General features: G+C 48.9%; 13 protein-coding genes across 13 annotated transcripts; 7 read left to right on the plus strand and 6 right to left on the minus strand.

The window, feature by feature from the left end:
* Window positions 1–6: 6 nt before the first annotated feature.
* Window positions 7–1687, minus strand: An18g01420 (hypothetical protein; the record flags this gene model as incomplete). Its single annotated transcript, XM_059745591.1, has 2 exons — window positions 7–1229; window positions 1294–1687. 2 exons carry the CDS (start codon window positions 1685–1687, stop codon window positions 7–9), a joined length of 1617 nt encoding a protein of 538 aa, XP_059604983.1.
* Window positions 1688–3068: 1381 nt separating this feature from the next.
* On the minus strand, window positions 3069–4202 carry An18g01430 (uncharacterized protein; the record flags this gene model as incomplete). Its single annotated transcript, XM_059745592.1, has 2 exons — window positions 3069–3847; window positions 3920–4202. 2 exons carry the CDS (start codon window positions 4200–4202, stop codon window positions 3069–3071), a joined length of 1062 nt encoding a protein of 353 aa, XP_059604984.1.
* Window positions 4203–4580: 378 nt separating this feature from the next.
* An18g01440 (uncharacterized protein) lies at window positions 4581–7248 on the plus strand (the record flags this gene model as incomplete). Its single annotated transcript, XM_059745593.1, has 6 exons — window positions 4581–4664; window positions 4909–4925; window positions 4965–5066; window positions 5098–5105; window positions 5327–5859; window positions 5911–7248. 6 exons carry the CDS (start codon window positions 4581–4583, stop codon window positions 7246–7248), a joined length of 2082 nt encoding a protein of 693 aa, XP_059604985.1.
* A 1688-nt stretch (window positions 7249–8936) lies between these two features.
* Window positions 8937–9509, plus strand: An18g01450 (uncharacterized protein; the record flags this gene model as incomplete). Its single annotated transcript, XM_059745594.1, has 2 exons — window positions 8937–9271; window positions 9353–9509. The coding sequence occupies 2 exons, from the start codon at window positions 8937–8939 to the stop codon at window positions 9507–9509; spliced, it is 492 nt and encodes a 163-aa protein (XP_059604986.1).
* Window positions 9510–9984: 475 nt separating this feature from the next.
* An18g01460 (uncharacterized protein) lies at window positions 9985–11046 on the plus strand (the record flags this gene model as incomplete). The annotated part of the gene is made up of 6 exons (XM_001398569.1): window positions 9985–10033; window positions 10086–10446; window positions 10501–10613; window positions 10672–10694; window positions 10751–10803; window positions 10857–11046. 6 exons carry the CDS (start codon window positions 9985–9987, stop codon window positions 11044–11046), a joined length of 789 nt encoding a protein of 262 aa, XP_001398606.1.
* A 485-nt stretch (window positions 11047–11531) lies between these two features.
* On the plus strand, window positions 11532–13915 carry An18g01470 (uncharacterized protein; the record flags this gene model as incomplete). Its single annotated transcript, XM_059745595.1, has 11 exons — window positions 11532–11650; window positions 11726–11729; window positions 11795–12011; window positions 12083–12484; window positions 12547–12611; window positions 12866–12887; window positions 12950–12999; window positions 13061–13198; window positions 13230–13458; window positions 13572–13666; window positions 13841–13915. 11 exons carry the CDS (start codon window positions 11532–11534, stop codon window positions 13913–13915), a joined length of 1416 nt encoding a protein of 471 aa, XP_059604987.1.
* A 697-nt stretch (window positions 13916–14612) lies between these two features.
* Window positions 14613–16166, plus strand: An18g01480 (uncharacterized protein; the record flags this gene model as incomplete). The annotated part of the gene is made up of 1 exon (XM_001398571.1): window positions 14613–16166. One exon carries the CDS (start codon window positions 14613–14615, stop codon window positions 16164–16166), a length of 1554 nt encoding a protein of 517 aa, XP_001398608.1.
* Window positions 16167–16270: 104 nt separating this feature from the next.
* An18g01490 (uncharacterized protein) lies at window positions 16271–17439 on the minus strand (the record flags this gene model as incomplete). Its single annotated transcript, XM_001398572.1, has 2 exons — window positions 16271–16859; window positions 16916–17439. 2 exons carry the CDS (start codon window positions 17437–17439, stop codon window positions 16271–16273), a joined length of 1113 nt encoding a protein of 370 aa, XP_001398609.1.
* Window positions 17440–18254: 815 nt separating this feature from the next.
* Window positions 18255–19150, minus strand: An18g01500 (uncharacterized protein; the record flags this gene model as incomplete). The annotated part of the gene is made up of 3 exons (XM_001398573.1): window positions 18255–18440; window positions 18497–18722; window positions 18786–19150. The coding sequence occupies 3 exons, from the start codon at window positions 19148–19150 to the stop codon at window positions 18255–18257; spliced, it is 777 nt and encodes a 258-aa protein (XP_001398610.1).
* Window positions 19151–20377: 1227 nt separating this feature from the next.
* An18g01510 (uncharacterized protein) lies at window positions 20378–20940 on the minus strand (the record flags this gene model as incomplete). Its single annotated transcript, XM_059745596.1, has 3 exons — window positions 20378–20488; window positions 20591–20727; window positions 20829–20940. 3 exons carry the CDS (start codon window positions 20938–20940, stop codon window positions 20378–20380), a joined length of 360 nt encoding a protein of 119 aa, XP_059604988.1.
* A 941-nt stretch (window positions 20941–21881) lies between these two features.
* Window positions 21882–23003, plus strand: An18g01520 (uncharacterized protein; the record flags this gene model as incomplete). The annotated part of the gene is made up of 1 exon (XM_001398575.1): window positions 21882–23003. One exon carries the CDS (start codon window positions 21882–21884, stop codon window positions 23001–23003), a length of 1122 nt encoding a protein of 373 aa, XP_001398612.1.
* A 75-nt stretch (window positions 23004–23078) lies between these two features.
* On the minus strand, window positions 23079–24493 carry An18g01530 (uncharacterized protein; the record flags this gene model as incomplete). The annotated part of the gene is made up of 4 exons (XM_059745597.1): window positions 23079–23562; window positions 23618–24125; window positions 24185–24221; window positions 24290–24493. The coding sequence occupies 4 exons, from the start codon at window positions 24491–24493 to the stop codon at window positions 23079–23081; spliced, it is 1233 nt and encodes a 410-aa protein (XP_059604989.1).
* Window positions 24494–25191: 698 nt separating this feature from the next.
* An18g01540 (uncharacterized protein) lies at window positions 25192–26601 on the plus strand (the record flags this gene model as incomplete). The annotated part of the gene is made up of 1 exon (XM_059745598.1): window positions 25192–26601. The coding sequence occupies one exon, from the start codon at window positions 25192–25194 to the stop codon at window positions 26599–26601; it is 1410 nt and encodes a 469-aa protein (XP_059604990.1).
* Window positions 26602–26666: the final 65 nt, after the last annotated feature.

Below are 26666 nucleotides of genomic sequence, written 5' to 3' on the forward strand. Positions count from 1 at the left end.
ACAGAATCACTTTCCTACAGGGATATACTCGTTGACACCTTGGACTGTGCACAGAGCAGGGTGTCCCTCCCTCGCGCTCTCCATCCCAGCTAACATGTTGTCCAGTGTTTTCGTATGTCCCTTTTCGTATCCTCTGATACGGAGGTACTCCAATTGCAACGGCAAATGATCCATCAGGACGATATTTCCCAACTCACCCATTCCAGTAGCAAGAAACCACAGACAACTTACTCCCAGACTCAAGCTCCTCAGCGATATAAACTCCTTCAACACACTTTTGTCCTCAGCATCATCCTGCACCCCGCTTTCACGCTCCACAGCAACAAATTGAGACAGCTGATCGTCAAATTCCAAATCGAGCACTTCCAACGTGGCCCTATGTCTCAGGATAGCCTCTATCAAACTGTACCGATCAAAGAACTCTGCAAAGCCCGCATAGCAGCCCCCCTGTACAACTGAGTACCTCAACTCTTTCAAGCATTTCATCGAACAGATAACCTTGCACAACAGATCCGACTTGAAATCGCACCCCCTCAGATCCAATCGCGAAATATTTGTCGACGAAGGCGGAAGCAAACCGTCCAACGCAGCACTAGAGGCGTTCCCAAACCCCTGAATAGCCTGCATCCGCAGCGATTCGATACTGGGAAGGGTACGCACCAGCTCAATACACAGACAGAGGTCCTGGGGAGTGCAAGCACGGGACCGCGCAATATGAAAGCTGGAGGCTTCTGTTGTTAGAATCTGGAAGTGCTTAACATTAGCCAAGTAGGGGATCTTTCTTTCGCCCTTTTCGATGAGATGACTTGAGTTGGCATGTTTGAGGAACTTGGCTAGTGGGTACTTCTCGATCTTGGCTGCGAAATGGTGGTTATCGGAAGGGTCATTAAATCGGGAAGATGTGTACTCCCAAAAGGGAGGGGAGATAGCAAGAGACGTCAAATTGGGAGAGGATGCTATGAGGAGGACCGTCAAGGCTTGGCCGATGAAGGTGGATTTGCCGTGGTAAGCATCCTCTTGGGTACTGGCTGGGTTAGATACGGTGGTGATTTCAATAACGGTAATAGAGAACGCACTTGTAGTATGTGAGATACTGCCAATCCTTAGTGTAGTCTGTCTCCTGCATGGCCATGTTGAGTAGTCTCTCCTGTTCCGGACCGATAAAGCCGGCCCTGGTGGCGGCCGCACGGAGACGCTGCATGTCGCCTGCGTCAACAGGGCGATCATATTCCCGCGGCTTGTAGTTCAGCGGAGAGCGGACGGGAAGGTCCATCTCGATGTGACGCACATAACTGGCGAGGTTACAGTCATGCAGGATGTCAAGGAGGATGGTATAGGCGTTTTTCAGGTCCGGGGTGCAGTTGATGCGGACACAGCGATATCTGGTTTTATTTACGAGGTCATTGCTGTGGATGAGCGTGAACAGCGATGGACTGAGGAGAGAAAAGGAGTAGACATCTCCGCTGTGATCGAGAAAGGAGATGACGTGCAAGAGAATGTCAGCGGGGAGAACCGAGAGGGCCGGCATGATTGTGGGGATTGGATAGGAACAGGTGAGGTTGGAATACACTTGCATTACTCGTCGCGCTTGGAGGGGTCTTCGGTTGCGGCACATTCGGGTGGTCCCACTCGCACAGGAGGGGGACGTGCGAGTGAACCGCGATGGTCTAGGCCTGCCTCTCACCATCTCGCCTGTTCGATCGAGTTAATTTAAGTTAATCTGTTCACTATTCCATCGGATTTAGACCTAATATAACCCTTTCTCTGGATAAAATAAAGTTAGGATTTCGCAAACCTTCCCAGGCTACTCGACATGTCTAGGAACTGTCAGCACATTCTACTCTTATTTATTCAGTCAGAACATAAGATGTTTATTTGCATATATCGATAATCTACATCTTTGGTACTAATAATGCCAGCTGGCGGGCTCTAAGTGTGAGGCTGTGAAGTAAAAGGACAGTGCCAGACGCGCTCCAAGACCGCGTGTACTAGCGTGTATTTGATTACTAGTCTCGCACTTACACTGACCATATGACGAGCGCTAACCATACAAATTGGTAGAAACTCAAAATACCACTGCTGTATACCATTCCTTATGATATGTATATAACTAGTGCCCATCGGCGTATTACACAGGTAATTGAAGAGAAACTCAAACCTTTTCTGATAGTAGCTGTAGCAAGACGCCTAACCCAGAGAGGAAAAGTGTTCATGATTTCAAATGACTGTCCCCGAATGTAATTCGTGAAGGATCGCCAGATCTTCCATTCCCTATGTGTCAGGAATTTCGGCGATGGGTGTCCGCATATCTGGGTACGGAGTTGTGATATACTAAGTGACAACCTGCCGATGTTTCATCCATTGTTATGAGTATCTACCCAAGTATTCGCTTTCCTTCACAGTGGAGGGTTGACATATTCACTCTATATGCCAGATATAAGAACCCCCAATACCTTCTATTGGCAAGTGAAGGAGAAACTAAACCGACACGTCCTATCGTCCATTATTATTTGTCCTTGTCTGAAGCATCGAGCATGAAAATGTTCGGGTTTTGTCGTGGTTCAATGTTATAAGAATGTCTAGTGTCGTAATTCTGCCTTGCAGATTCTACCTATGTCCCTTCTTATGGTCTCTAATATGTGATTGTCAGTTATTGTCTTTGTGCGAAAACATCAGAGAATTCTCTTAATATTATTACGTAGAATATTGCCCTGCTTCACAACGGACCTCTTGGTAGAAATCACACTATGGATAGCTTGAGAAAGGACTTCACTGATGAACAATATTGTGGCAAGCGACGCGACAGGTTTCCCGAGGTTATATTCATACTCAAATGTCTATGTGGATCACCTGTGGTAAGACAGACTTCTTACTTCCATGAAGGCATGATATCGGTGGCTTGTCGTGCGCTTTAAATAGAGAAGAACACTTTGCAAGTGATCAAGGAATAATCAAAGACTATAACAACATGATTGACCAGAAGTATCATGGATGGGGCAAATTCTGACCCCAGGCTCTTAGCAGGATATACTTCTTTTCCTAGATGGAGTGCAAGCCAAAGTGCGGGTCTATGGCGCCTGATATTCCAGAACTGCCCTGTATCTAATCCTACCCGCTCTCAGTTTCTCAATCGTCTCTTCAAGGCCGTTCCTGGTAAGAGGGAAAGTCATAATAGTCGGTTTGATATCAAACCGGGCAGCAAACTCCAACAACTCTTGCAGATTACGCCGCGAAGTGATGAAGCATCCCTGAATCCGTATCCCCTTCTGACCAAACGGAACTAAAGGTATAGGAGTAGGCTTCAAGGTCACAGAAATATGATATATAGTCCCGTTTGTATCAACCAAATCCAGTAGACTGCGATAAATATTAGCATGATCTATTGCATTTTGTTTAGAGGGTAGATGGGATACCCACGAGGCATAGTCAACATCAGAGCTCCCGCACAATAAAAGATGTTTGACGGGTTTGATGTGATTTGGCGTCTGAGTATTGGGAAAGCGATAGAACTCAGACGCTCCAAATTCTAGCGCTTCCTCGCGTTTCTTTTCCGAACTTGACAACGCCACCACGTTATATCTCAGTGCCCTAGCAAGCTTGATCGCGAGATGACCAAGCCCCCCTATTCCCATGACACCAACACGGTCGGAAGGTCGGATTCCATTGTTGGTCAAGCAAGCCCAGACAGAAGCGCCGGCGCATAGCAGTGGTGCTGCATGGGCCGAATCGTATCCTTCTGGAATGGGATAGACGGCATCGGCATCCCAGACGGTGCCGTGGCTGAATGATCCAACATCGAAGTCATGTTGGCCGTATGCTCGTTTTTCTCTGCAGTGATGGTCGCAGCCTTGCAAGATTCGTATGCATTAGGTTGAATAGAACAGAGTACTGATGGCGGAGTGGAAGGGAACCGACATACCACTTATACAGTTGTCGCATCTCCCACAAACACGACGGATAAAGCCAAATCCAACCCTGTCCCCAACTTTTACGGAACTTACGCTGGGACCAACGTGCTTTACAACACCTACCCCTTCGTGTCCAAGAGCTTGGTCGCAATGAAGAAAGTGCTCGTCTGTTCCGCACAGGCCAGAATGGGTGGTCTCGATGAAGACATCATTATCTCCGAGTCGCCGAGTAGTCAATTTCTCCACAACCTTTCCATCTGACGACCCGCAAAATACTTTGAATGTATATTCCATTGTGGTCTTGGGGTTTTCGTTGTGTCAAAAATGAAAGGCTTACTGCTGTTGCGTGTATAGGCGTTAAAATAGAAAGTTGACACGCAGAGAGAATGCCCGGGGCTTCAAAGGCGACCCGAAGCCAACAGATCGGTAGCAGTGGCAGCTTAGCCCTTACTTGCTCCATAGCTGTTGATACAGGTAGGTCTGCTTCTGGAGAACTACGGTACGAGCTAATATTTTGAGACCCATGAGAATGCGAGATTCTGTAAAGGCGTCCGGCCTATTCTGGTTGAGTGCATATGCCAGTGTCCTCGTTGAGATCTAGATAAAAGAGTTGCGAGAGCGCATTTTCTTCTTCGGGAATCATACGAGGAGGTACATACATTACAGTACAACATGACTGCAAAATGTATGGTGATAAAGAAGGCTGAAGAAGATCATACGGAATTTTTGGGTTTACACCATGTCGGCAGTGACAAGGTTAGTCCCAACAGTGTAAAGCCTCGATCCTGCTAGAACCACTGGCCCCCCATTTCTAGAACGCATATACCTGATAATTTAAGCTTACTTTGCTGTCATCACACCATTATCACACGTTAACCTTCCTCATATCATCAGACAAGCGACTGTCCCTGTTTTGATGTTACCGGACGCTGCGCTATACCATGACTGGAATTCCTCAGGAGAGAAGATCATTGCACATCTATACTGTATTTGGAGACAGAATTTTGATAACTGTGTGTGAGTGTTTTGGGACATTGATAGTGACGAATAAGATAGTACCAAGGAAGTGAGGGGCCCGCAGATACTGAAGAAGTTCTTATTACGTCAGTGGATTCCTGCGCAAGGAGGAAGAGAACAGCAACCTGAATCATTAATCCTGTAAGCTGCATTATGTAAAAGAATGTAAGAGTTCTCCAGGTGTGTCGCACAGAATACCTGCACCAAACTTGGCGGAGTAAATGGTGTGGACTGCATAACGCAGATAAAGCATTGGCCTGGGTGTACAGAATGAAAGGCCACTGAAAAAGGGAAATATAAGTTAAAACAACAAGGCATGATACTTACTGTGTAGCTCAAGTGTCTCGATTGATATTCTCGTCAACATACCATGAATCAAGACAGCATGCTTCATGACTTAGTACGAAAGAATCTACCTTCGATATCAGTCGACGGGATACTGCTCCACGCGGCATTGTTGACAGTTAATCTGATTTTGAAACTGGGAGGGTGGCCCGGTCTGTTGAAGTTCATGCTAAGAACTTTCGCCATCAGTTCAGTATTGGCACCCATCGGCCTGATAGGCTTTCTTTTCCTGGTGTCGTTTACCCCGCGTAACATTAAATCTTTATCAAAGGACAAGTCCGTTATAGGGAAGCCCCTTCTCTTCCCCATCACGCTTGACCACACTCGCCTGTCGCCGATAAAAAACAATTTCACCTTCAATGTTTTGTTTGTTGGAATACCTGTAGGAATCAGTTGTCGATTCGGGCGACTGTTATCTATTGATGCCAAGCATACAGATGAAGAGGAGTGTACTGAGAGATCTTCTCTTCTGAGGTTGTTACAAACCTACTTTTCCAGCTGGTTCAGCTTTGACTCAGCTCGGTACCTCCACCGTGGTGATGATACCCTCAGCTTAGAGAATAAGCTAAATAAATTTCTCAGAGAACAGGTAGGCCATCTGAGCATAGGGTAGTGTGAATTAGGCTGACATGGCATTAAGAACGAGAACCCTGCCAAATGGCCGTACGCGTATATGCTGAGCGTACCGCGGTTCCTGTGGTGGGAACGGAGCGTGGTGACATGGTGGTATCTATATTCGGAAAGCAAGGAATTGGACGCGGTGATTATGGAGATCAACAACTCGTTTGATGAGAAGAGAAACGTATTATTCAAGGTGCGGCGTACCAGAATATATACTGAAAGCCCAGAAAAAGGTTTTGAGCAACTCTTGGACTGCAAAGAGGAACATTTAGATGAGGACAAAAGGGTATTTTCGCTGATCCCACAACATGGGAAATATGCCTACAAAGCGACCTGGAAAAAAGAGATTTTCTCCAGTCCATTTGAAAAAGTTGGAGAAACAGTCTCTAGCACGTTTCTGGACCCTGTAGTGCCCTCATCATGGTCAGGAAATCGATCTCTCTCAAATACGACGACCTTCGATCCTTCTGGTGCCCCTAGAATGATAGCAAGGCTTTGGTGCAAGGTACCACCCATCGACCCCGGCAAGGCATCCTCTTTCCAAATATTTAGTATCCTCTTGATATGGACTGTGAATGTTACTTTGGCAACACCGAGAATTCTATTCCAAGCTATTCGGCTTCACGTCATGAATCTCATGAGGATGATGGAGCACCCGGATGTACGGCCTGGAAGCGAGCCAAGACGTCCGAGTAAAGGGGAAAGGAAAGATGCACCACTCAAGATGCTACATAGCCTATTTGATCTACATGCTAACCTACAAAGCAGGATGCTCGAACGATTCTTTCGAGAATATCTAAAACACATAGTTGCCTCTTACCCAGGCGACTTGGAAGTCACCTACATACCTTGTAAATCAGTATTCAAAACCACAATTTGCCTAAGGTCTACACAGTACTCCGCAGAAGGTCAAGATCCTAGGCGGCTGAGACTTGAGGTTATGGATCCTGCCTTTTATTCTAGAATCGTCAATTCTCCGAATGCAGGCACTGCTATGGCGAAGGAGACAAAACCTGGAAGGTCACCCGCTGATGCATTATCCTCTCCCGTCATTGCATCCGATATAACTCAATCCCTACAGCTATTGGATGTGACGGTATCAGAGAACAGAACCTACGATAAAGCGTGTTCCAGAATATCGTCATGGGTACTATGTCTCCGCCGTTGGCTGACTTCCTCATTCATGGATTCCTTTGTTTGCAAGGCTCTCCCGCCTCGTACACAAGAGGAATACGTCTCATGTCTGATCCAACTATGGCTGGAAAAATTGACATGGGACTTCTTGAGTCCTCACCAGATATACCGCGTGATTAGGGCTGCGATGTTGCAGTGGGCTATATGCTGGATACTATTCTAAACAGCATGACAATTTGAGTGCTTAGGAATAGAGAGAGGTCTAGAGATATAACAGGATGGGTGTAGTTGGTCTGGTTCTGATTTTCCTTGTAATTTAAGAAGCTGAAAGTTTCACGCTCCAGTTTGTCTTCGAATACGAATATTGTTACTCAATCATGACCAGGCTAGACTATTGAAAATGCCACAAGAATCAAGCTGCAGGTCCCGGGGGTCTCTGAGAAGAAAAGCCCTCTGTCGCTGAAACAAACACATACACAAACAATATATATATATATATAGTCACGCGTGAGCACTATCAATTCCGTGCGAAGGCACTGGAAGATATTTTCTTTTTGTGCAGGTGATGGGCGACGGCGGAAATCGCCTCCTACGTACCCCTCCATGTGACGTAAAACTCTGAAATGACTAGGATTGCTAAAAAATAGTTAAGAAGAGATACATCTCTTGGAATCACCGCTATAGGTTGCGTTTCCGTCGAAGGTTTTGCATGATATACCAACAAGAACAATTGATCTCCAACCCTACAAGCACAATTGTCGGCCAAAAGGCAAGCCCACCATTCCAAGCAAAGGGCCCAGTTACATGCATATGAATACCCGAGCCCAACGCAAAGACTATGGGTACAATCAGGTTAATCCATCCCATGGCCCTTGGAAAGACGGGGTCAGGACTATTGTCAGAGAAAACAGCCCAGGCAGTCGTCCACCACTGCACCCAAAATATGGGCCATGGGAGAAGCATACTGAGCCAGAATAGGTCATTTATTTACTGTGTCAGCTCCGGGCCGTAGTCGCGGAAGGTCATAGCGGCGAGTAAGGTCGCGGGTACCATGAAGGCGCAAAATCCGGCTGCAGCACTGGCGAGCTGGAGGTCCGGGATAGTTGGGTTAAAATTGAAAATATGGCGGATTTTACTTGTAATTGCGGCTGAGTAAGGGACGTACAGAGGCCCCGATACATGAAAAATACACTCGCTGCCCGAGTCCCTTTTAAGTAGGTTCGATAATGGTTGTAAACTCTCTTTGCATGATCTATGCAGCACATTTGCCTTGTGTCTATCATTTCTCTTTCTGCCCCAACGTACATGATGTAACATATCATTGTTCATGAACGTCTCTATTACAGTATTGATACAACTCAAGCGATTTCTTGGCCAGAACTGCACCCCTGCTTTTTCGGTAGATATTCTAAATTGTCCGATACATCACTCGGTGTATTTCATTTTTTGCATATCTCCATTCCCCTTCAGACTCTCCCTGCACCAAAACACCTACTTGCATATGGTGTTACACATACGGGGCCTCAGCAGACACCACTCAAGCGAAGAATTTCATGCCTCCCAAAACATCAGAACATTTTTCTCTTGAGCCTTACAACAGGGCAGTGAGATCTGCATCGTCCTGAAAGGGGGCAGGAGAACTATCTGACCCCTCACCTAGCCTGGCGATTAATACCGATCTCTGTATCAGGCAATCGTATCTTGTCATATGGTCCTCAGGTCTCGTGCTTTTGCTTGGCGTTGAGATTGATGAATTCTGATATCATACCGAGTGGAAATCTTTTTGACCATTACCTCTTGACTTTATTATGCACTTGGTTCACGTTTGTTTTTCTATACCCTTGCCTCATTATTTAGCTCATCTGGGGATCCAGGGCCTTTCTGCACGACCCCAAAGTCTATTCGGATCCGATGACATTCAATCCTGAGAGGTTCTTAACAACGGAGAGCTACCAGGCAGAGCATGATCCACATAATCTCGCTTTTGGTTTCGGCCGTAGAATTTGTCCCGGTCGTGGCTTTGCTGACTCTACCATATTTCTTACCGTTGTCCGGTCGTTGCAGGCTTTCCGGATTGCCAAAATTTCTGAAGATGGAAGAGAAATCGAGCCCATTGTGGAGTATCTGCCTGGAGTAATCAGTCATCCTAAGCCTTTTGCAATCTCTATTACGCCGAGGAGTAAAGAGCATGAGTCGTTTATTCGTTCCATTGAGATAGAGCATCCGTGGGAGAAGGGGGACCTCGTGTTGGTTTAAAATATTGGTCTTAGATACACATTTATGGGCTCAATATTCGTATATCAGCGTCTAGTCCAAGGGCTTAGGAGGTCCATATTAAGCGTCAATGTATTGGTAGTTGTGGCAAGCAAGCTCAGAGTTTTCACCATATTGACTTCATTATACAGATTGCCGCTAATCGGCAACTGCAAACCTCCAAATCTCCTTCTTGGGAGAATGGGGTTAATTCGATTTTCACTTCATTAACTCGGCATAGCCAAGTGCAAGTGATCAGACATATCAATACTAAATTAGTTGTAGAGTCATGCGCCGTGCAAGTAGACGAAATAGGTAGTAGTGCAATCCTGGAGATGGAGATGAGTCATGCGCCCATGTCCTCCTAGATGTATCGTCACATTTGCGGAAGACTATGTAGATCTAAATAATGTCTCCTGCATTTACACTTTCCCACTTAAGAATTTCGGGGTTGCGAGGGGGTCAATAGCAGCAAGGGACGCAAGGAAGAATGGCGCCGACTTCTATCATACACATGAGAGAAGAGATACTGCATAAGGGGTGTACCTGGGCACTACAAGCCTTAAAATGACATTCTTACGGAGAGATTTCTGAGAGCATCAATATTCCAATGAGGAAAGGAACAGGCCTGTGTTTTACAAAATATTCCTGTTCCATTTCAAGTTTAAATTATTGATCTGTCCAATAGTATTGGAAACGTACCCCCATGGCTCATCTTCTACAAGGAACAGCCTTCATCACAGGGGCAGGCTCGGGTAGGACGGCACCACGTGAATCTTATCGCGGAGCTGAGGCAAAGGAATACAGGCATCGGAGCGGGCGTGGCTCGAACATTCATTCAGAACGGAATATCCAAGCTAGCATTAGTCGACATCAATCTGTCAATTCTTCAAAAAGTTTCCGAGTCGCTGAAACAGACGTTCCCCAATGTGGAACTGCTAACATCAGCTGTTGACGTGACTAACGAAGTACATGTTGACAATGCGGTCCAGAAGGCGGCCACTACGTTCGGTCGTGTGGATATTGGAGTTAACTCCGCTGGAGTTGGTGATCCGGGAGAGCCTACAGATCGATTATCCCTGAAGGATTGGCAGCGGACAGTTCACATTAACCAGACGGGTGTGTGGCTGTCGCAGAGGGCACTGATTCAGCAAATGCTCACTCAGAAGTAATACATGATAAATAGCCTACGACTGCAGACTCGTGTTCTGATACTCTACAGATCCCGTGGTACACGACATGGCCGGGGTGTTATTGTTAACGTCTGCTCCTCGCTAGGCATTACTGCCTCAGCTACGGGTATCCCTTTTCCAGCATATACATCCTCGAAACATGGTACGTTTATTCACGCGGCCCAAGGAATATTCTGTTCAGGGCTTATAAGCATCTACAGGCGTGATGGGGCTCACGAAAATGGTTCGAAGCAACTATCAAATTCTAATACGATTCACCTCAGCTGATTAATGGCATAGGATGCCAAGTACTACGCTCCCAGTGGGATTCGCATAAATGCAGTTTGCCCAGGGTATGTTAAGCTTTGATTTTGCTGGATCTCGCACATCTCTGAAGCGTATACAGATTTGTGGACACTCCAATGGTATCGAAAGCAGTGGACTCGGGAGTCTTTAAGAAAGAAGTTGAGAGTGCACCAGTAGGAAGAATAGGCGATGTGGAAGAAATTACCGATTCGATCTTATTCCTCGCATCGCCGATGAGCAGCTTTATCTATGGAGCAGGATTAGTCGTTGACGGGGGGTATGGACTCTAGATGCTCGTTATACTAGTCATCAGGGATTTGATCAGAACTTCTCCACCAGAATCAGGCGAGAATAAAAAATTTCTCTGTCTTTTACCATGTTACCGCGATATTTAAACTCATGCATGCCTTGTAGCTGCATCTGCTTGGCGGAGCTATAGTATGCAAACAACTTCGCAAACTCAATATTTTTTCTTCATGATGGGCACCATACACGAGCTTAAGACCAGGGGAGAGACGACATTTACGCTTTCATCAACATTCGCGTACCTTGACTTAGATCTCATGACCACTGGGACTCTCCAGGCCTTACGTGTAGCCTATTTGCCTTGCTGATCTCCACCACAATGTTGTGGAGCAATAGGGCCCTCCTGTAGAAGGAAACTACATGAACTGATGCATTACATCGTAAACGGCTATGTCTATCACTGGAAGGAATGACTATTCTTCTTCCGACCTCCTTTTATTTGTGCAGACGACTAACCGGAAATCCAAAAATGGCCAACGAACAGACGTGCTCGCCCTCCATTAATTTAAATACACATGAAAACATGTGTAAGGGACGCATTCAGCAAAGACGTTATCCAGCTACCTGCAATATGCTTAAGAAACCAAGGTATGAATGAAAAACGCAATATGATGTAGAACCTCGCTAGTGGAACATGTGCTAGCCTTACTATGTAGGGTATAGATGTGTATGCCTCATCCCGTGACCTAAGACCACCTACTCTAAGCATGATGTCCCCGCTCAAGTTCTTAGGTTCCTCACACCCAGATCGAACTATGCACAGTTTTATTTGCCTTTTCAAACATGATATCTGCATCGACGACCGATACCTTCACCCAAGTGATCATTATCGGAGCAGGTATGTCAGGTCTGGCCATGGCCTGTCAGCTCAAAAAGCAACTTTGCTGCGAGGACTTTGTCATATACGACCGAGCTCCTAGCTTTGGAGGAACTTGGTACTTTAACAAGTGTGAGTTTCAGCCTGTGACAACCTGAGCAGACTTATAGTCACCTTTTCGCTCATAAATGGAGTAGATCTAGGTTGCGGAGTCGACATCCCTGCGGCGTTCTATAGCTTTTCCTTCGCTCTATACCCCCAATTCACCTGCTTCTTCCCGAAGCAAGAAGAGATATTGCAATATATCCACGGCGTTGCAGACGAGTTCAGCGTGGCTCTGAAACTGGTTGGTCATACAGAGTGGGAGGGGGCAGACTGGCAGGATTCTGAACAGTGCTGGGAAGTGAGACTGAGGGAGATCCCGAGTGGTCGGAAGTTCACTCGTCGTTGTCGAATTCTTATCTCGGCTGTGGGGGGACTGACGAATCCCAAGCATGTCATGCTGCAAGGAATAGAAAGATTCCAAGGGAATATAGTGCATACAGCACTGTGGGATCAGGAGACTGCAGTCGCAGGGAAAAACGTCATCGTCATTGGAAATGGAGGTAGTGACCCGAGTCCTTGCCTTTCTCTGCGCTAGATGCTGACATTTAGATGTTGATCCTAGCGTCAGCCACCCAGTTTATCCCAGCTATTGCCGATGATGCCGCCTCTATAAATCAGTTTATTAGGGTATGCCTGCCAAACTTATGGGGAGCATTGCTTTGTATCCATGCTCAGGAGCATTATAGACCCCGCATCACTATATGCCCGGCAAAAACTTCCGGATCAACGGACTCTGGAGTGCTATCTTTCAAAGCATACCGGTATGCTTCTGGCTATTTCGGGCATTCATCTTTCTTTATCTAGAGACCTCTATTCTCCTCGGGGAACTCACATGGATGGGGAAACTGATGAGGAGATGGGAGACTTATAGATCCCGACAGCATGTGAGGAAGTGTGCGCCAGGTAAGTTATTGAATATTGCCTAATCTTCCCTTAAGGAATATGCTGACTCTCTGAAACTGCAGAAGAGCAGTATTGGTCTCTCCTTACCCCAGAATACTCTATCGGGTGCAAGGTAACCGTTATTCATGCGTGTAAATTCATTTTTGACATACTGGATGCTAAGCATGACTTAGCGCCGCGTGTTTGATAATGACGGTTACTTGAAATGTCTACACCGACCCAATGTCGACATCACAAATGATCCAGTTGTGGCAGTGGAGGAGCAGTCTATAACAACGCAATCTGGGAAGAGGTTTCCGGCAGATTTGATTGTATGCTTCCCAAAATGCAATTTCACGAGAGGCCGATGTTGACTTGGATTATGGAAGGTGTTTGCGACTGGGTTCTCTCTCTCGCAGTACGATGTCGACCGGCGAGGTCGTAATGGGCGTACGCGACAAGAACATTGGAACCGTTTCGGCTGCATACAAGCATTTGAGACGGTGGCCATGGCGGAATTTCCTAACTTTCTCTACATTCTCGGACCCAACTCTGGCAGGGGCCATACATCAACTGTCTATTCAATTGAAAGGTAATGATGCCTGTGCACCAACTGTTACCTCATAGACCATTGCTAATCTTGACACTCCAGCCACGTTGACCTGGTAATTCGGATTATTAAACCAATAATGGAACACAATGCAGTTTCAGTTGTGATAAAACAAGCGAGTGAAGAACGGTTTAACACGAAGTTGAAGTCTGCACTTAGGAAGACCGTCTTCACAAATATGTGCAGAAGTGTGAGTTTCACTTTTGCTGACGGACATCTTACTCCACTTTATTAATAAGTTTTCCATAGTGGTACATAGACCCACGAACGGACCAGAATTGGTTTACTTACCCATGGAATTCATTTAGAATGTGGTACACGACTCAGTATGGTGGGAAGGAAGACTGGTTATACACGAAAGCAGTTGCCAGCCTCGACAATCAGTCTCGTCCGTGTTCTAACCGTTGTGGAAGAGAAGCCCTCCCTATCCTTATTATGATCCTCTGCATTCTCCTTGGGTGTATATTTGCGATGGAACATGGAATGCGCTAGCTTCATGTACCTAATGGTGCGTGAGTATCAGCATGTGCGTGTCAGACTCGGCTACTCAGAGCTGCGAAACTCCTAAAATGTATCATTAAAGTCACGTATTAATACATCGGTTCTGCACTCCTGCCTTGGACAATGCTGTCGCGCAGAATGGCCTCACATCGCACATCCACCAATGACAGATTCCTATTAAATTTCTTCACCAGCTAGACCGTCATCCCACAACGGCCGTGCGTCGAGTGACAGGTGCCCCGTGGATGCGCTAATGCACCTCAGCGGGTCATCAGACGGCACAACGCTATGCATGGGCGTTTAAGTGACACCAAAGTAGCCATCCAACAACTAGGGCGATGATATTCCTCTACCACTGTCCATATTAGACTTTCCCACCGTCATAATGGGCTTTCCTCAGCCCGCCCGAAGCCCAAACTAATGCAAGGCGTTCCACCGTAACTGAGGAGACGTTTCTCTCCTCACGAGTCGAATAGCTTTTAGGGGATATCCCTGCTCGTGTAGCCAAAGAGGGGGGGGGAATTAACACTACTAGTATATAAGAGTAGAACCAACATATAAGGACACCCCCCTCTCCCCGCTCAGCCCTCCTCCACTCCTCCACAAAATTGCACCTATACATACACACCAACACAATGCCCACCATCCTCCTCACCCTCCTCGCCCTCCTGACCCTCCGCCTCCTCTACGAATACAAACGCGACCGCAACCTCCCTCCAGGCCCCCGCCGGCTCCCCCTCATCGGCAACCTGCACCAAGCCCCTCAGACCCTCCCTTGGCGCGTCTTCGACCAATGGAGCAAAACCTATGGCCCTATCATGTCCGCCCAATTCGGGCGCCAGACCCTGATTTTAATAACCTCACCCACCATCGCGCGCGATCTCCTCGACAAACGCGGCAGCATCTACGCCGACCGCCCTGACCTCGTCATGGCCAACAACATCACCAAGGGCCTGCACATGCTCATCCGTCAATACGACGATTGGTTACGACTCCACCAGCGTCTCGATGCTCCGCTGCTTAGTCCCCGCGCGTCGAATACCTACCATCCGATTCAAGATCTTGAGAGCAAGCAGCTCATGTTCGACCTGCTGCGGTCTAATGACTTCGACGCGCATTTCGAGAGATATAGTGGGAGTTTGATGTTCGCGTTGGCGTACGGGTTCCGACTTCTGTCGCCGAAGGGGCAAGAGCTGCGCGACATGCGGACCATTCAGGGTAATTTTACCTACGCGGCGAGGGTGGGGACGTGGATTGTGGATGCTATTCCGGTGTTGAATTATCTGCCGGCGGTGGTGGCGCCGTGGAAGAGGCTTGCGGAGAAGTTATTTAAACTAGAGGCGAGTGTGCATACGAGACATCTGGAGAAGGGGTTAAATAGTGAGCCGTGGAATTGGTCGAAGGAGTTTGCGGCGTCGAAGCATGCGGAGGGGATGCCGCGGTTGGATTTGGCGTATAATTTGGGGATATTGGTGGATGCGGGGTTTGAGACGACGTGGACGGTGATGAAGATCTTTGTGCTGGCGATGCGGTCGGATCCGCGGTTTGTGGCGGTCGCGCGAAAGGAGTTGGATGAGGTGGTGGGTGAGGATAGGATGCCGACCTTTGAGGATCAGGAGAAGCTGGTGTATATTCAGGCGGTTGTGGATGAGACGTTGCGGTGGAGGTCGATGGCTCCGGGTGGCATACCGCATGCTGCGAGGAAGGAGGATACTTATATGGGATATCGGATTCCCAAGGGAGCGACGGTGATTCCGTTGTTTTGGTCGATGTGCCTGACTGATGAGCCGTGGGATGATCCGCTGGAGTTCAGGCCGGAGAGGTGGTTCGAGGCGACGGAGAAGGAGGAAGGTCGGTTCCGCAATTTCTTTGGGTATGGGCGGCGGATATGCACCGGGCGGCATATTGCTAGGAATTCATTATTCTTGTTGATGGCCAGAATTCTCTGGGCGTTTGATATCCAGGCGCCGTTGGGGGATGATGGGAAGCCGGTCCCGGTGGATGATATGGCGTTTGATTCAGCTTTTGTGTCGACACCGGAACCGTTTGAGGCGCTGTTCGTGCCGCGGAGTGAGAAGACCAAAGAGATTGTGGAGAGGGAGTGGAATGAGATGGAGAAGGATATGGCGGTGTTGATGGGCCAGGTGCGAGATAGCCAGCGGGCGCTTGGGCTGGATGTTAGGGCGTGAGGAGTAAGTGGGATTAAGCGAAGGAAAATAACATAGTATTAGGTATATGGCATTAAGTATGTAAGATGAAGCTATACGTCTATCAAACAAATGTAGTGTATCGGTTACCGATCGAGCAATCCGATTCGTTTGGCCACCCAGGCAAATATAACAGTCAATCCCAGGATGAAACCTAGAATGCTAAACCACCATGTGAGTGAATTGTCCCCATCATGTGTCTTCCCTGGCACTCTGACATTCATTCCAAATAGACCCGTGATGAACTGCATCGGCACGAGAATAGAAGCAAGAACAGTTAGCTTGCTAAGTGCCGATGCAATACCATTGCGCATGCGTCCGGAGTCGAAATGAACCTGAGTGAGGTACTTGGACTGCAATCGCGAGAGCATCTGCTCGGCCTGCTCGAGGTTGGCAATCATGGTGACGACGTGATCGCAGATATCGCTAAGATACAGGGCAACTTGCGACGACGAGGTGTCGGAGATATCGCAGTGCCGCGCAAAGGAGCGGATGACATCGATCTTGTCGTGCAGCGGCTGACGAATATTCATGACCTCCTTGCGCAGTTTGAAGATGCGCTGCAAGGCGAGTCCCATGTCGTCAGGTCGAGTGATGGAGACAGAGTCTTCTACGGTTACAACACCATTTTCAACACGACTGATGAACGGGGCAAAACCGTCAACGATATCATCGCTGCCAGGCATCAGTAAACACAGCCGTAACAGAGCTAGAGTAGTGGTGGGGCTTACATCAGGGCATAGCAAATCCAATCGCTGGTCAACAGCAGATGGCTGCTGTGCTCCTTGATACGCTGTCGCACATGGCTAGTGTGCAGACTGGGGTCGAAGCTGAAGCTGAGAACGCCGCCTCGAAACACCACGGCGTACAGGTTGTGCGAGACGATACGCACTCCAGTGTCCGTCTCGAGCCGACGCGGCGGTCGCAGAGAGAGAAAGTAGTACTGACCGAAAAGTTCGATCTTCTCTCTGGTTTCACGGGTCTTGATATCCTCCGTAGTCAGGGGATGGAGGTTGAAGAATCGCGCAAGGGCTTCAATGTCTTCTTCCGATGGGGCCGTAATATCAAGCCACCATAGGCCACTGTGAGCCCCTGTTTCCAGGAGGAGCTCAAAGGGCCTATACACGGAACATAAGTCCTCGATACTGGAGGCCTCGATCGAGGTGTTCAGTTGGGAGGTGAAGAAGTTGAGCCGGCTGGCCACTGCAACCCGGGGCTTCTCCAGACGGGGGTCGGGGGTCGAATCAGAGGACATGATTGCAGGCAGCGGGGCGGGCTCCATTCCCTAGGCGGGGAAGGCCAGATTGAAGATTATGGGCACAGCTGGGATGGAGGAGACATCAACGGGGATCCCAATGGGGAAGCGCAGCGCATCCTGACGATATGGTGTGCGATGGATGAAGCCTGACGATGCGATGAAAGACAGGGAGAGAGAAAAGTCGAGCCGGAGCCGTGGCGGTGCACCTGCCATCCCGCCTGTGGGCCAATCAGAGCAGGATCGTACCATCCACGTGTTGCCGCCCGGTCAGTCTTTCTAGAAAGTGATGTATTGCGAGTTGTGAGACAACACCATTGACACTTCACCAGATATCTCTGATCTATCAACTCTGCAAGAATCAGTGGCATACATACAGTGATTTATATATAGTAGCCGACGCTCAACAGGTCCTTCCGAGTCCTCGCTGTCGGATGCTGACCAATCAGAGCGGCGGATCGCCATCTCCTCCGCATCGTCGCATCCGGCAACCATAAGCAGCACGTGACGGGCAGCAGGACAGAGAGATCACTAGAACGAATTGATCATGTTAAGTGAGTCGGCTAGTTGGGTGAAGCAAAAACACCGCTTCCTAGTAGTACTACTCTCGACCCATCTGCCATTCAAGTTTCCATATTCGGAGCATAATACATGCAAGATATTTGCCCATTTACCTAGCCCGTACATGTAGACGTCATTGCCAGAACGACGCTAGTTATCAATCAGCTAATTCATATCATTGTGACTCCATGTCCATGCCCCTTCCCAATAAATATATAACACCAAACCTGTATGCCAAAATCAGATGTATCAGTTTAGGATTTCTTTGTGGTCTGGCCGCATGCCCCACCCAGCCAATACCGCGTCAGCAACTGCACAGCATCTGTGTTCTTCCGCGTAAAATCGTACAATCCGGAAGCACGGATGTTGAGCATCACTCCATCGAAATCGGCCTCTAAAACACGGGCATGGCGTGGACCCATGAGAGAGAGCACCAGCATCTACCAAAGTAAGATTAGTAGAAGCCTTTGATGGATTTGTCGGAGGAAGACTGTACCGGAGCAACAATATGCGGTCGCAGTGTGTTGCTTCTTAGACGGGCCTTCATGATGTCTGTAATTGTCATGATTTCTCCACGGAGTAGTTTATCATCGCCAATGGCATCATTTTCCACAATGGCCTTGATGTGGGGAAGATTTTCGCCTGGGTAATCAGTCACTGATACAGCATACCAGTTAAACTTTCCGCATTCCAGTAATTGGCCGAACTTGACATCCCCAATTCTGGGATGATGTAGTCAGAAAGCCAGCTAGCATACATGAAAATTCGAGAGAGAAGCCACATACTCTCGGTACACGCCGTACGGAGGGTTTTGGGGATACTCGCACTTGGCAAACCCTCTGCAATCATGGAAGTGGTCAAAGAGGAAGAGCTCCAACGCACGGGTATCCCACATAATGTTATCCGGGGTCAGCTCAATCTGAAGAAATTCTGCCTCCTCAACCGGAAGAGGCAGCTCCTCTTCGTACGGCCTGAAGAACCACGGCTGGTCTTTGGTACCCTCGAGGGACAAAGGGAAATGGCGGATACTGGCCGCCTTCAGGTCGCTGGGTTCGACATGCATATTAGGTGTTTGCTTGATGTGCTCCTCAACCTTAGCCAAAGCGTGACGACGAGCCTGTCGCTCAAGAAGAAGCTGTTGATCAGACATGGTGACTGAGTTGTGAGAGGTGATGATGAACTGGGAAGGCAGGGGGGAGAGATTGAATATTGGCGACGGCTACCGCGGCCTGAGGCAAACATCTTATTGTCAAGGCCTCTTTGGTTTACGGCGTTTGGGCACCTTGCTTAGAACCTCTCAGTGACAGCAGCTACGTGTTAATAAATATAGATTTAGTCTACTATAGCAACAAGAGGAAGTGCACTTTATCACTGATACATGTGGCTCAATGTCAATCACTGCCCCTTCATGGCGGCAATTGATCCTGCCTTCTCGTTCACCCCTCTCTCTGTTCTCAACCCATTGCTCTGTTAATGCGGCGACAAGGATATTCACATAGTAAATCAGACCCGCTTCTTCACAAGATGGGTATGTGTGAATATACGCTCGATAATCTGAGCGCACTGGATAAATTTCCTGTAACACATTCCCGTGGAAGTTCCAGTCACTGCCATAGTGGAATTCGGATTATACCTGCTCATAGTGAAGGCCTCCCACGCGCCTAACCCTGTATAAAGGGGCTTCTCCTCCTGCCATTCAAGTTACAGCTGACATCAATCATTCTATATTTTCATTATTTATATAACTTATTTTAAAGTCTACACTCTACAAATCGATATAACATAGCGTCTCCAAAAGCAATTTGCTTACAAAGTATGGGAGGGTGTTGTTTCATGCACGCGACGAAAACTACAAACTTCCCTCTTCAGGAAAACCTCCAGTATATCGATTCTTACAGCAGCCCTCCGGACCTGTCTCCTGTGTAACGTTATCCTGACCGCAGTTTATAAACAACCGGGCAGACAGCGAAAGCGTCATGGTCCGATGCGGACCGACCGCTCGCCTGGAGCTGGCCGCCCAATTCGGCCACTGCACCACTTGCCCCACCAATTTCGGTGTTGGATCGCCCATCTAGGGAGGATGATGTGAAGGCGTCGACTATGGATAATATTTATACGGACTGATGGCTGCCTCTTAAGCGGATCATCCAGAAAGGACGAGCATTGGTCGAAGTTAAGCAGCTTTGAGGAAGGAAAGCTTGAATACCTACCCAGTAAGCATGAGGATGCGCAGATGGTAGCCGAGGTTAAATTCGATCACACCGGACAAGTATTCTGGCAGAATGGGGGACAGATCCATCAGGTTATGCAATACCCCCAGTTACTCCGGATCATTCCACACTCTTGTACTAATACACTCCAGGCTTTATTTATCTGCTCAAACAAAGCATACGCACAGACATACCGCGACACCACCGATCAAAAGATGGTACCCCTTTAGCCACGTCCGTTTCATCGTCAGCACTGGCAGTAATACTTTAGTCAAGGTCTTTGACCTACACATGCCGAAGCACAAAATAAATAACTATATCAATGCATCGTTTACAAGATTTTCACGATGCAATCCGAATCTTCCACATGATCTCCCAACCTCACCATCAACTCCGCTAATGATGATATTACCACGTGTCACGAGATCCTCGTCCCATTGACCAAATATGCAGAGTAGAATGATGGCTATACTTTCAGCAAATTTACCGTACACTGGCCCCAGGACCGCGTTTGTTTCTCAAAATGCGTTAATTTGGACCCTGGAGCACACTGGGTCGAAGGCAATTGAAACTATTGGTGATGTTCTGTTAAAAATCACCTTACGTGCCTATGCATACGCCAGCCGAGCGATTGGCAAGCAAACGGTGGGAGACCAACATCGGATCCAGAATGGCAGTGGTTTGGGAGTGTTATTGGAAGCATAAAGCGATCGTTGTCTTGTTCACGCATCTTATCAAACCGAAGATGGTTGCCTAAATGGAAGCTGTGAGAATCAATGGGATTACACATCAAGGCACTGGAAACGCTTAACAACGGTACCATCCACCATCAAGAAGAGGTTTTCTCTGTCAAATCTCTTATAAAGTACCTCGTTCTCTTGGCATTGTTGCTCCCACTTGCACATTCTCTTTTCCCCGTAAAAACACCACTTCTTATGATGATTCTTGTTGCCAAGTCCACTACCCTGATACTGTTATGGTAATGGGGAACATTCAGTGCGCCTCTGTATCCTCAGTTATCACTTCTACTTGATATGTGGTTTCATTAGCAGAGAGGATTTGTGTTTTGTATCCGGAACAGGACATTTCCGTACACTGTACCATCATTATGCCGCATTCAATCCTTAGCATTCCATCTTCCACCTTGTTGAACAATCAAACACTGACACATCTCTTCCACACTCCCGGGACAATATATCTCCCAGTCCCAGTAGAACAGCGGGGTGAACCCCACCAAACAAACTAATCGTAGGCCAGACCCTCTAGCTATAGTAGCCTTCGGAATGGTTTCCGAGCGGGGGCAATGTCGCCGGAAGGGATCCCGTATCCAGCCTCAAAGCTATTCAAACCCCACCGGCAAAACAAATTATGTAACTGGGTAAGCGCTTCTCCGGCCCTCCCACGCCACCCCAATTACCCAGCACAATGCCAGGCATAATTCCTACCAAAAGTTGCTAGCACCCCAAAGCCACAACCGCATTACTATGCAACCGTCATAATGCACCATACTATGCATCCAGATCCACCGCCCCGGTCAGGGACTGCATTTACCCCAGACCAGACCAGACCCACCGTTGCATCCCAACTTGACTCACCGATATAAAAAGCACCCTTCTCACCGGCACACAACCATCACCCTCCAAGCAACCACAACCAAAAGTAATTACTACTATGCTCAACGTCATCATCGTCGGCGCCGGCCTCATCGGCCCCCGCCACGCACAATCTGTTATCACCAACCCCTCCACCAACCTTCTTGCCTTGGTCGACCCCTCCCCAAGTGCGTCATCCGTGGCTAAAACCCTCAACACGCTCTACTTCCCCTCATTATCAGCCCTACTGTCTTCTGTACCAAACATCCCACACCCAGACGCCGCCATAATCTGCACCCCCAACCACACGCACGTTCCCGTGGCTCTCGAACTCATCAGCCACAACATCCACATCTTACTCGAGAAACCCATTAGCGATACCATCACCACTGCGCTTCCCTTGCTCCAAGCGCAGCAAAAGTATCCAGATGTGAAGATCCTCATCGGCCACCATCGGAGATTCAACCCATACATCACCAAAACCAAGGAAATCCTCGAGTCCGGGTCACTGGGTCCAATTATTGCTCTATCCGGACTATGGACTCTATACAAGCCAGCATCATACTTCACCGGTGCTACCGAGTGGAGAAGGGATAAGGCTAAAGGTGGCGTATTGAGTATTAACCTCATTCATGATGTGGATCTACTCCACTACCTATTCGGTCCTATTACGCGCGTTTACGCAGAGAAAACCCTCCCTCAGCGCGGGGGTCCAGATGGGAATGAGAATCACACCGCGGAAGAAGGCGCGGCGATTACATTCCGGTTTGCTAGCGGGGTGGTGGGCACGTTCGTGGTGAGTGATTGTGCGCCGTCGCCGTGGAATTTCGAGGCCGGGACGGGTGAGAATCCGATTATTCCTAAAGTGGGTGGTGTAGGAGGAGGGCTCTATAGGGTTTTGGGAAGTCGGGGGTCGTTGAGCGTGCCGGATTTGAAGAGGTGGAGTTATGATGGGGTTGAGGGGGAGAAGGGGTGGAATCAGAGATTACAAGTGGAGGAATTTGAGGTCGATGAGGGAGTGCCGTTTGATTTGCAATTGGAGCATTTTGTGCGTGTGTTAGAGAGGGGAGAGACGCCGAGGTGTGATGCTGTCGAGGGATTGAGGGCGTTGGTGGTGGTTGATGCTGTGAAGAGGGCGATGGAGACGGAGGAGGTGGTGAAGGTGGAGAGTGTTGAGGAGATTTTGGCGAGGAATGAATGAGTAGTTGATGGGATGAAGTGAGGCGGATATTAGAGATTTTGCTAGTATGATATCGAATAAAAATATTATAAACCTCTACTTATTTGAGACAGACTGCACAAAGCTCGAATGCACCATAATGGACTGATCAACCGAACCTCCTCCCTCCCGTTCCACCGACTCTATGGAGTGTGGCTTCCTTAGACTCGCACTCGTCGTAACATGATTCGTCAGGCCGATCTCCTCGTCATCCTGTCCATCAAACGTATACTTCGTCGACAGAACACTATGCACGCGTCGACCAGCGGAAGGCGTGCCATTCCCGTTGGCATTGCCGCTACGAGACCGCCACGGCGTACTCGGGTTAGTTGGCCGACTGCGCTTGCTATCCTGGCTCGAGGAGAGCTTGATATGCGCTAACCGGACCAACGGGGCGAGATGAGGCAGGCAGGCGCAGACGAGGGAGAGGCCCGGTTCGATGGTGGACCAGATGAAGACGGGCCCGAGGGTCCAAGTGACGTCGGTGCGTTTAGTGAATTGATCGACGGAGTAGATGCGGACGATACTGGCGACGCAGGCACTACAAGCCAATATAAGTCCTGGTGCAATTAGGGAACAGAGGAAAGGGGTCCTACAAACTGCCCACGGCCAAAATACCGCTAATAGCCACCTTCTTGCGACGGTTCATCTGCAGTTTGGCGATCTGGGGGAATGGAATCAACAAAACCACGATGTCGTTGAGCATGTTGATGATCCCCAGCGCTAAGAAGAAGGTATCGGTGTCAATGCAGGTGCCGCTTGCACCGCCAAACTGGTTCCAGAAGTATGAGGCGGGTTTACATGCTGTGGCCATTGTGACGCAGATGATGATCGGGTAGGAGAGGGTGAGGAAGAAGCCGAGGTAGATGCCGATGCGCAGGGAGAGGTCTGCATGGGAGGCCATGAAGACGCGACGGTAGAAGAAAAGGATCGAGACTTTGGCGGCGCAGCATACGGCGGAATATACCATGACGTAGATGTAGAGGATCTGAGATGTCAGTGCGCGGACAACAGTGCTATGTGGGGTGCTGCTGACCTTGAATAGTGTTACCAGCTTGGTGACGCTGATAGCCCAGACATGTTTGCCGGCACCGTAGAAGCCTCCTGGTATCCGTCAGTCTCCAATCCTAACAAATAGACCCCAATAGCCTGATAGACCTTACCGGAGATACTCAAGCCGGATGTCGTGCAGATAAATACCTATTTATAAAGCACAATTAGCGGACACCCTTCGAAACAAATTCCATGTGAAGACAAGTCCACCGCACCAATGCAAGAATAATGACCCAATCATCGGCCATAAGAGAATTGCGCAAGACACGCCGGGCAACAAAGCGTAGCACAACCGAAATAACAGCCAAGCACAGAATAAAAATGACTACAGCATTATCCTGCTGCACCCTACTATCCGTCAAGTCAATATCATCCGGGGGCTCGCCGAATATAGCGACAATGGCAGGATCCACGGCCATAGTGGTCCGCCGACCGCAACAACAACAGCGACAGCAGCGACAAGAAAATCTCACCAGCAGATTGATTAAAACAGAAAAGGGTGATATAAAGGCGACCAGGAATGGCCCCTACGGACGGCTGAGCATCCTGGCTGCGGGAATGGCGTTTCCTAAGATCGGCCGACAAGCTTGGGGGCCAGACGGGCAATCCAATCAATGCTGGTACATATATGACCCCAATTTCAAGTGGATATTAAGACAAGCCACCGTCTCTTTAGCTCAACGCTGACAGCAGCCACACGCACCGATAATTAGTGGCCGGCGTGGGTCTCCGGAGGCACACGACCGGGGGCGGATTCCTTCGCTTACACTTAGCCTCAACCGATACCCTAAACAAACAGGAGATGCAGCAGTGTCAAGCCGGAGGATGGCTGCCTGTTACTGAACAAGGATAATGTGCAATATTGGCATGGACAGTTATAGCCGTGATCATGACAACTTGGCGGAAGTAGCAGTGAGCATGGCTAATACTGTTTATCCCACACTACTAGTACACCATGTAAATCGAACCATTCCCCTTAGGCTGTATGCCTAGATAAACCAGCGGGGAAAGTCCAGTCCGAACTGCTTGTCTGCAGCGACAGATAAAAAGCCCAGGGAAGAGCAGATCAGCCTTGCCCGCTGCCAATCCCTCAATCCATTTTACCCCAACAGTCAACATGGGTTCCATCGCCCCCGACGTGCCAACATTTACTCCGCTCGAACTCATCGGCCCCCGAGGCTACATGCGATACGTGTTCACCTTCCCCTTAGGCGAAGACTACGTGCTGGAGGATGTGTCCAGAGCCCTGAAAGCCGGCTACAACGCCGCAGCCCAGCGCCTCCCCATTCTAGCCTGCGAGGCCATCCCCGACCCGACCGCCCGACAGGATAGTGTAATGAAGCTGCAGATGCTTGGACCAAATGCAGAAGAGCCTATATTAGTAAAAGACCTCCGAACGCAGGACACACTCCCAAGCTATGCCGAGCTCAAAACCCAACACTTCCCGGTGGCCGCCTTCAACGCCGACACATTGTGCCGCCGTGACATCTGGCCGACAGATCTAGGCGAACATCTACCCATCTCTCTCGTCCAAGCCAACTTCATCCGCGGTGGATTGATCCTCACATGGTGCATCCTGCACATGGCCGGCGACGGCAACTCCTTCCAGACATGGATGCGAGTTTGGGCAGAGGAATGCCGTCGCGCACAAGGCGTGAAAATTACTGACCCTGTCGTACTCCCACCAGCTATTTTCGCGGACCGTGAGAAAGTCATGCGCTCTTCAGGCCGTAATCCAGGCCGAATAGAAGATCACCCCGAATACGTCGTCCTCCCGTTCAAGCCTCCCGAAGGCCTGCCGCCGAAGATGCTGGCCAAGAACCACCGCGCTCAAGTCTTCTATTTCTCTCCGGAGGCTCTGGCCGCGCTGAAGAAGGAAGCATCCCCCAAGAATGCCTCTGAGCCGAGGGACGTGCCCTGGATTTCGACCAATGATGCCTTGTCCGCGTTGCTGTGGAGGACAGTAATGGCCGTCCAGTGGCCTCTCGAAACCCTAGAAAGCGTCAACCAGGATCAGGAATCATTTTTCAACATCGCCCTGAACGGCCGCTTACGAACTGATCCCCCCGTCCACCCGAACACACTTGGCTGCTTCCTCGAATACATCGGGGTGTCGATGCCCGTGCACAAGATGCTCACTTCCGCCCAGTTGGCCAATCTAGCTGTCTTGATCCGCCAGGCACTGCACCAAGTGAGCAACCAGCACACGGACGATGTGATTTCCCTGATCGAGCAGCTCGATGATATTAGGAAGATATTCCCGGCCTCGCTGGTTGACCTGCCTGGGTTCAATTGCATACTGACTTCGTGGGTTGACTTTGCTTTGTATAATTTGGATTGGGGAACGTTGCTGGGAGGACATATCGAGTCGGTGCGGGCGCCGCATGTCGGGGTTATAAATGGTTTGCAGGTGGTGTTGCCCAATCCGCGGGAGGGCGGGATGGAGGTTCTGGTTGGGGTGGCGGATGGATGTTTGGAGAAGCTGCTCAATGATCCGCTGTGGATGAAGTATGCAGTGGCGCGGTGATGTGGCCTGGCTATCTCTTCCGAGATATGTATCATTTTTATTATGACTCGTTTTGGTAGCGCTAC

This window comes from Aspergillus niger, assembly GCF_000002855.4.
Source record: "Aspergillus niger supercontig An18".
Lineage (NCBI taxonomy): Eukaryota > Fungi > Ascomycota > Eurotiomycetes > Eurotiales > Aspergillaceae > Aspergillus > Aspergillus niger.